The sequence below is a fragment of the Ichthyophthirius multifiliis genome, assembly GCF_000220395.1.
Source record: "Ichthyophthirius multifiliis unplaced genomic scaffold scaff_1120509251245, whole genome shotgun sequence".
NCBI classification, from domain to species: Eukaryota; Ciliophora; class Oligohymenophorea; order Hymenostomatida; genus Ichthyophthirius; species Ichthyophthirius multifiliis.
In genome coordinates, this window is record NW_004086062.1 from 114,856 (window position 1) to 123,311 (window position 8,456).

An 8,456-nucleotide genomic window follows, 5' to 3' on the forward strand; every position below is an offset into this window, starting at 1 on the left:
AATTTGATTATATAATTAATTCATCCAAAATACATTTACTAAGTTTTTCTAATGATTCTTTTTCAGAACTTAATTTATCTCTTTTTTATTTCATGTAATTTTTTATTAAATTTATATTTACTCTTCTTTTTAAACCACTTTTTTTTTATTTTTTTATTAGAAAAAAAAAAAAAAAAAAAAAAAGAAAGTTAAATATTTTGTTTACATATCAATGTTTTTTCTTTTCATAAATTAATTTAAAATATTTAAATCTTTTTTATAATCTTTTTATGATTTGTTGATGTCAGTCAATATGTTGCTTATAGTATTTACAAAATACCCAAATATAATACATGATAACATCATACAAAAAGATGTAAAAGCTAATTCTAATTCAGTAAGCGGTTTTTCAGTAGACTACATCATAATATTATAGGCCCAATATTAAGCTTCTAAATACAATTTCCATTTCTGACCTTCAAAAGGGCTTAAATTAATCCAAGTATTATCTAAATGAAGGTATCTAATTTCAAAAACTGACAAAATATGCCATAGACATGCCAAAATATGACCTAAAATCATAATTTGGATAACTAGTTTAATTATTTAATAAGAGTAATGATGCTCAAGAATCTATATTATATAAAACTCGATTTTTTAAAAGATAATAAACATTCCTTTAATTTTTAATAAAATCGGTAAATTCAAAAGCATATTAATTATTGGATTTCGAGATTACCAACCTTCAAAAATAAGGGGTAAAACTTCAAAAATGAAGTTTTTTTTCAAATAAATTTACAATATTTCATTCCTATTGGTTATATAATTATTATTATGGTAATTTATAGTGTTTATTTATAAAAAAATTTCCATAATCCATAAAATTTAAGCTATTTAGGACAAAAAAAGGTAATTTTATCTAATTTCGATTTCGAAAAAAACATCTATGGAAACGAAAAATATATAAATTATATTATAAGCAAATATTAGTAGGTTTAAAGTTATTTTTATTTTATTTTCGGGATTTATTAATGGAATTTTATCCAAATTTAATCTTTTAATTGTTTTTTTTATTTAATTAAAAATATTGGCTAAGTATTTTATTTTAAAAATTGAAGTTTATTTATTTTGAAAATCTGATAAATCATTTATACATTTTTTAATATTTTCATTTTTTTACAGTTTATTATAATTTTTTATTTAAGAATTTTAATTGTTTTCAGACTGAGAAGTATTATTATTTATCTTTTAGGTATTATTATTTATATTTTTTTTTATATTCTAAAAGTTCAAGTCTTTAAAATATGAATTTTGAGTTTGTTTTATTATATTATCTTTTTATGTAGTAAAATTGTTTGATGTTATTTCAGAATATTATTTTTTTGTGTTTTAACTACTTTCATGATTGTTTTGTGAGAAAAAAGAACTTTTTCCTTATTCGAAAATACTTTTTTTATAAAATTTCTCAATTTTATTATTTTTTATATCACTGTTTTAACTTTTAATCTCTTTTTTTATTTTGAGGTTATTTGTTACTTATTTATTTTAATTTATTTATAATATATATATATTATTTTTAACTAAAATCCTTTTCATTGCTTAGCTAACTTTTTTATTTATCATTGTTTATTTTAAACTATACATTTTTAATTAAGTTTTAATTTAGTTTTATTAACATTTAGTGAAATTTTTTTTCTTTTTTCTTATTTATTATTCTTATAGTGGATAAAAATTATTTCTTTAAAACCTTTTAAGCAATATTTTCAAAAGATACATAAGTTACTATTTATTTAAAGATTTTATGGTTTATTATAGTATCTTTTAAATTTGAGAATTTTCAAATAAAAATATATAATAAGGTTATAATTATAATATTATTAAATTTAATATTAATAATTTTATTTTATTTTTTCTATATATAATAATAATCAATGTTTGTTTCTTTAAATTTTCATTATTTTATTTGTTTTATCTTATTTAAAATATTATTTAACAAAAATTACTAATAATAATATAAATACTATAGTTTTATAAAGTAAATTTTTAATTACATAAAACTAATATAAAAATATTTATTTAAAAAAAATAAACTTATTTTTCATTTATTTTTATCAATATAATTTGCAACTTAGTTTATATCATTTATATTTATATTAATAATTTATCAGTTTTCATTTTTTATTTTTACTTATTCTTTTTCTTTTTATTCTTTAATTTCTTAAAGAACTTACATTTTATATTTTTAAGTTAAAGCTTAAGCATATGATCCAGTTAATTTTTTTAACATTTCTGGTGATCTAATTAGATCCATAAGTTCATAATAGAGAATATTTTCTCTAAAAATATAATAAAAAATATTAAAAAAAATAATATTAATAAAAATAATACTAATATAAAAAAATATTAAAAAAAAAAAATATATTACTTAACGAAATCTCCCTCAGTTCTTGCATAAGCAATAGAATTACATAAAGTTAATAATAAATCAGGATTTGGCATACAAGTAAATATAATATTTTGCACTGATCCAGAAAAGGCGTCTCTTAGAAATTTACCTATGACTAAAATTACTGATGTATATATTGTTATTATTGAAAATCCGAAAGTTATATTAGAATATTTATCACTTAAAACAAAAAAATCTAAGCCTTCTTTAGTTATAGGATCTTTTGAAACTGTCCAATAAGTTTGACTATTCTATGGATCTTTTGGATTTATACAAGCTAAATTTATATATATTGATTATATAAATTGTTCATTTAAATATGGATGTGTTTCGAATGATTATTCGTATGATCTTAAATATAAAACCTTTTTTTTTAATAAAATATTATGATTTTTTTTTTTTTTGTTACATTTGAATAAAAATTAGGTAATTTAACTGGAATTTCTTTGCAATCAGCTATTAAGGCATACAATTTTTATACATAATCAGTAGAAAGAAATTTAATTTATTATTTGTCTTTAGATTAGCTATTTAAAGGATAATAAAATGATTATTCTTTTGGTATTAATTTCTATTTTTAATTTTGATATTTAATTAGAATTAAAAAAATAAGTTTAAATTAAATATATATTTTTTATTTTGAAATAAATTACTTTTCTATTAATTTAATATGATACTTAGAAACCTAATTTAGGCCCGTTTATAGGGTCTTTTAAAGCATCTAATAGTTTAGAAGCAAGTTCATTTTTTGCTGGTTCTGAAATATCCCAATTATTAATAGAATATGGTTCTAATTCAAACCTCTGTTTTTTTATATATTTTAAAAAATAAATAAATAATATAGAAATTAAAAAAACCTCAAATTAATCTCTTTCAGAACCATATATATCTTTGATTTAATTAAACTAATTTTCTTTCCAAAAACATGTATCTTTATTGTTATTATTATTTGTGTTTTATTATATTTAGCAATCTCTATCTACATACTTTAGATTTAGAATATGATCGTTTTTAAAAATTGAATATTGATTAATTTATCCATTTGTATCATAAACATTAATAGTTATTGAAATATAAGCGGATGCTACTCCATTATATTCTGAAACTGGATTAAGTGTAGAAAAAAGAAGCATAGGACCAAATATTAATAATAAAATTACATATAAAAATAATTATCCAGTTAAAATTTTGTTAGCTTTGCCTTAAAGTTCTCCTACTTTCTATCCCATAATAAAAATCGAGTTCATTTTCGCTGAATATAATATATAGTTAATTTACTCAAGAGTAAACCATTAACCTAGACTTAAATTAGTCTATGAAAAAGCCCAGTCCATAATTACTTTTATTTCATAAATAAAAGGCATAGCCTTAAAAATAGTCACACATATTCCTGCAATACCATTTCTATATGTTAGAAGGACATTTCTTTATTTAAATTCTTTATATCCGAATTTCAATTATATGGCTGATAATAGGAAATAAATGCAAAATAGAATAAAAAAGCCTATTAAATACCCATTGGCTAAGTAATAATATTAATTATTTTAATCTTAAACGAAAGGTTATGGGATATATATAAAAACGAACCAGGCTACTAATATAATAATTGTAGTTAGTTAAATGTATTTTAATAAAGATTTAGTTATTAAAATTTTGTTATTTGAATATTTTTTATTGTTGTTTTCTTTTTAATTTTCTCTTTTTTATTAATCGCTTTAAAGTGTTTAGAATTTGTCCGTTTTCTTTATTTTTTTATTTTAAATTTCTATTTTTACATTTGGAGTGGATTTTGATTTAGATAATTTTTTGTATTTTTAAGCCGTACTTTAATTTTGGTTTGTATCTAATATGATATTATATATTTGTATTTCTGTTTCTATTTAACTTAACATTTTTCTTTCAATTTCAATAAAATTTTCTTAATCACTATTAATTTTTTAATCTTATATTTGTTTTTGTTTTAAACAAGATTTCTCATATTAATCATTATTTTCTTGATTTATTTTTTAATTCAAAGGAAGTATATTGATACATTTTTAATTATTACTTTATATTTATTTATTATCTTATAATAAGAGTTTATTATTAAGCTTTTGTTCTAATTGTATATTTATTTTTTCTTTTTCTATTTCTTTTTTTAAATTCTCTTTTTCTTAATCAGGGAGATTTAGTTGATTCGTATTTAAATGAAACTATAAAAATTAATTAATTTGATTTTAAGAATCTAAAAATTTTTTTTTTTTCAAAAATTATTCTTTTTATAATTCTTTTAGATACATATTATCAATGCTTTTTTATAAATTACTTTAAAATTTTTATTTTCGTGTTTATAATTTTTATTTTCTTCTTTATATTTTTTCTTTATCAATTTAATTTTGTTCATTTAAAATGAGTCCTTTTAAAGCAATAAATCTTTCGATAACAATAAAAACAACTTCAATAAAAATCGTTACTACCATCCCTCCACTGAATTAATTTTTTGATAATTATTCGTTTATTCCTGATTTATTATATTCATCAAAATATGAATAAAATATAAATGTATATAATAAAATTATTATTTGGAAAAGAGCAATTATTGGATATAAGTCTATTCCTGGTTTTCTATTGTATTTTGACCATAATCTTGTGAAGAAATTAGGTTAATATTGAGGATTTAATAATTGCTTTTATTATATGATATCATCTTAAAATTGATTATGCATATTATATTTATTACTAGTATTCATTATGTTTTGTAGTTATAATTCTTTTTTTTATTATAATAAATTATCTAATTATCTTTACTCGATTTATTGTTTGCTTTTTTTTTCATCTTATTTAAATTAATCATCATTTATATAATTTCTTACATATGCCTAATATATATTTTCATTGCTTTATGTATCTTTTTTATCAAAACCAGATTTTTTGAGTATGATTTCTTCAAAAAAAATAAGAAAAAGAAGAAATCCTTCAAATCTAACTGAAAAGTTATTATCAAATAAAAACTAAATGGTATTCAAATTATCCAAAACACCTTCAATTTAAACCACGAATTTAAAAAGAATCGCAAAACAAATGTAAATAAAGCAAATCATCCAAATAAAAAGAGTAATAATTCTTTCTTCTATAATAAAATGTAGAAAAACCATAACTGGGAAAGGTAATGAAATCAAAGCATTATTATTTAAATAGTAAACTAGGAAAAAGAAAAAACAGAAATAATGGAATTAAGTTACTATGTAATTATAAAGAATTTTAAGTATATTTTTCACAGATTATTATTCCTTTTTTTCAATATTTTATAAATTAAATTGACTTAAATTATAGTTGAAAATTTCCATTTTTAATTCTTTATGGAAAATTCTTATATTTTGTAAGTTGTTTAGGTTTCCTTTGTCTTCTTATTTCAAAATTAAATATTAGTTTTCTAATAATTTAAGAGACTATTTTTCTCTTTATTATATTCTTTCGTATATAAAATTTATTATTTTATTATTTTATCGTGTATTTTCAATTATAAACTCGATATTTTCTTAAGCAAATTCCAGTCCATATTCATTTATTATTTAAAATATATTTAAATATAAAGTTTATATGAAATAAACATATTCGATTTACTATTATTGATTTTCATTTATAATATCTTCAACATCTATGTACAAAATACTGGTTATTTTTTTATTTTTTTCTATTAAAAAGTCCACTATTTAATTAATATCAATGAAAAGAAATTTGTTTGTATTTTTCAAGCATGCTTTTCCTATGTAAGTTATACATTTTGTAATAAAAGTATTCTATTATTTATTTTTTTCTTCTTCATTATTTTATTTAATATCTAATTATTCTTAATTAGAACTAAAATCCTTTAAAAGTTCTTTTAAAATATTCTAATTTGAAGTAGTGGGTGTGTTTAATTCTTCTTCTTCTTCTTCTAAGCTTTTTAATTATATCTTTCTTTAAGTATGAAGCAAATCTTTTTTTGACTTTTTTAAGAGACTTTTTTATTGATAATTTTATTCTTCGTCTTTATTTTCTTCTTCCTCTTCTCCACTTCGTTGATTATTATTAATTTTAAATTAAGAGTAATTTTATTTAATTTCTTAGGTTTTAATTAAACCTATTTTAGGAGATGAAACTTCCTCACTGATGTCAAAGTCGTCTTTAGAATTTTTAAATTCTAAAACATATTCGGATTTTTGGCTTTTTGCATCAATATTATTTTAGGAGAATTATTCTTATTTTTAAATTTTTAATAATTTTTTATTTATTTATTAAGGTTGATTATTGCTTTATTTAAAAAATTACGGAGAAAGCTTTTTAAATGAATTTTCTTTTTGATTTTTTTCAACCTTCTTTTCTTGGCTTTCCTATATTTCATGCCATTTATTTAATAAACAGGACACATTTTTTATTATACTGTATATTTTTCGTTTTTCTAAATCTATTTATTATAATTTTATCATTTTCATGTCGTTAGTTTCTATTGAAGAAGATTTTTGACATAAAGAGGCTTTAAAAATTTTATATTTATTTATTTATTGAGTTATATAAGCATAATCTTTTGACTAAAGCATTTAAATGAGGAAAATCAGGAAAAAAATAATCAAAACTTATGAATACAAATTCACTTCTTATAATTAAATACATAAGAAATATCCTATTTTATCCAAATTTTCCTAAACTGGTGGAATTTTGACTATGCAACCAATAACTAGAAAAAAATAGGAAAAAAAGAGTATTATTTTAAAAAAAATAAGCTTTTATTTTTAATAAAGGAGAACTTAAGGAAATTAAACAATATACTCTAAATAAAAAAAAAGCCCAAGAAAATAAATTAGACTAAGGAAATTTTATAAATTGAAAGTCTCCAAACTAATTAATATTGCAATAAAAAGGAAAATAATATAACCAAAACTAATAAGATATTCATAAACGCAATTTATAAATCTATATTATATACTTTTCCAAGCTTTAAAATTAATATAAATTTTTTCTTTTAGATCAGGATATTACTACCTTAAATATCTTTTTTTTATTTCACCTTTTATTCCTTTTATATTATCCATTATGTTCACTATTATTTTGTTATAAAACCAAAAATATATACCTACTACTATGAAAACCATAGAATTTAATACAAAAGATGTCAAATCATTTTCATTATTATTAAAAGCTAAATATTTTAACCATTTTTAGTCTGTTAATATTATTTATATAATAGACGTACTTCTTAATCTTTCAATATTTTTTTCTATATATAAAGGACTAGTCTATTCTGTAATGTTAAAAGTGAAAAGTATGTATTATAAAGCAACTATAAATACAGTATTATTGTTTATTTCCTTTATGTTTTTTGATCTGAAGGCTATTGTTAAATATAAAAAAGAAAATATGTCCTCTTTTTTTACAGAAACTATCAATAGTATTAAAGTGTAGAATGGAAATAGTAATTGCAGACTAGCTTATTTCATTTTTTATATAGTATATATTGTCTTCATTTTATAATAAAATTATAAACGAAAATAATTATTGTAGACATAATCACAATTATTTTCTTGTTCATTTTCATCATTTTTTTTTATTTCTTGTTATTTATTGTTTATATTTTCTTCTGTTTTTAACATTTCTTTATTAAATTTTGATTATTCAAATAATTGTATTTGGTTTTGGTCATCTTTTTATTAAGTGTATATTTATAGATCATTTATATCCGTTAATTAATTTAATTTATTTATCTATAAATGATTATTTTTGTCTATTTTCTGAATACTTTTATCCATTTATTGGCTATTTTTAAATATATTTTAACTACTTTTATATAATTTTGGGCTATTTTTAATTTATTTATGATTTTAACATTATTATTATTATTATTCTTAATTAAAAGTATAGAAATCTTTAATTAATTGTACTTTTTTTTGGAAAAATTATATTTAGATATCTTGTTTATCTTTTGTATTTAAAATTTTTTCTTCTTGAAGACTTTTTCTTCCTTTTCTTCTAATTGTTTATTATTTACTTATAGATTTCAAAATACTAACTTTAC

The 8,456-nt window shown here is 18.5% G+C and overlaps 1 protein-coding gene across 1 annotated transcript, besides 6 other annotated features; it reads right to left on the minus strand. All coding sequences in view use genetic code 6, as the record gives it.

Annotated features, from left to right (window-relative positions):
• Positions 1–1,210: 1,210 nt before the first annotated feature.
• Positions 1,211–1,250: a microsatellite.
• A 591-nt stretch (positions 1,251–1,841) lies between these two features.
• Positions 1,842–1,880: a microsatellite.
• A 263-nt stretch (positions 1,881–2,143) lies between these two features.
• IMG5_167770 (hypothetical protein) lies at positions 2,144–3,759 on the minus strand (the record flags this gene model as incomplete). Its single annotated transcript, XM_004030056.1, has 5 exons — positions 2,144–2,315; positions 2,405–2,790; positions 2,835–2,996; positions 3,103–3,228; positions 3,586–3,759. 5 exons carry the CDS (start codon positions 3,757–3,759, stop codon positions 2,144–2,146), a joined length of 1,020 nt encoding a protein of 339 aa, XP_004030104.1.
• Positions 2,324–2,399: a microsatellite.
• A 970-nt stretch (positions 3,760–4,729) lies between the features above and the next one.
• Positions 4,730–4,784: a microsatellite.
• A 1,636-nt stretch (positions 4,785–6,420) lies between these two features.
• Positions 6,421–6,455: a microsatellite.
• A 1,738-nt stretch (positions 6,456–8,193) lies between these two features.
• Positions 8,194–8,249: a microsatellite.
• The last annotated feature ends 207 nt before the right edge of the window (positions 8,250–8,456 follow it).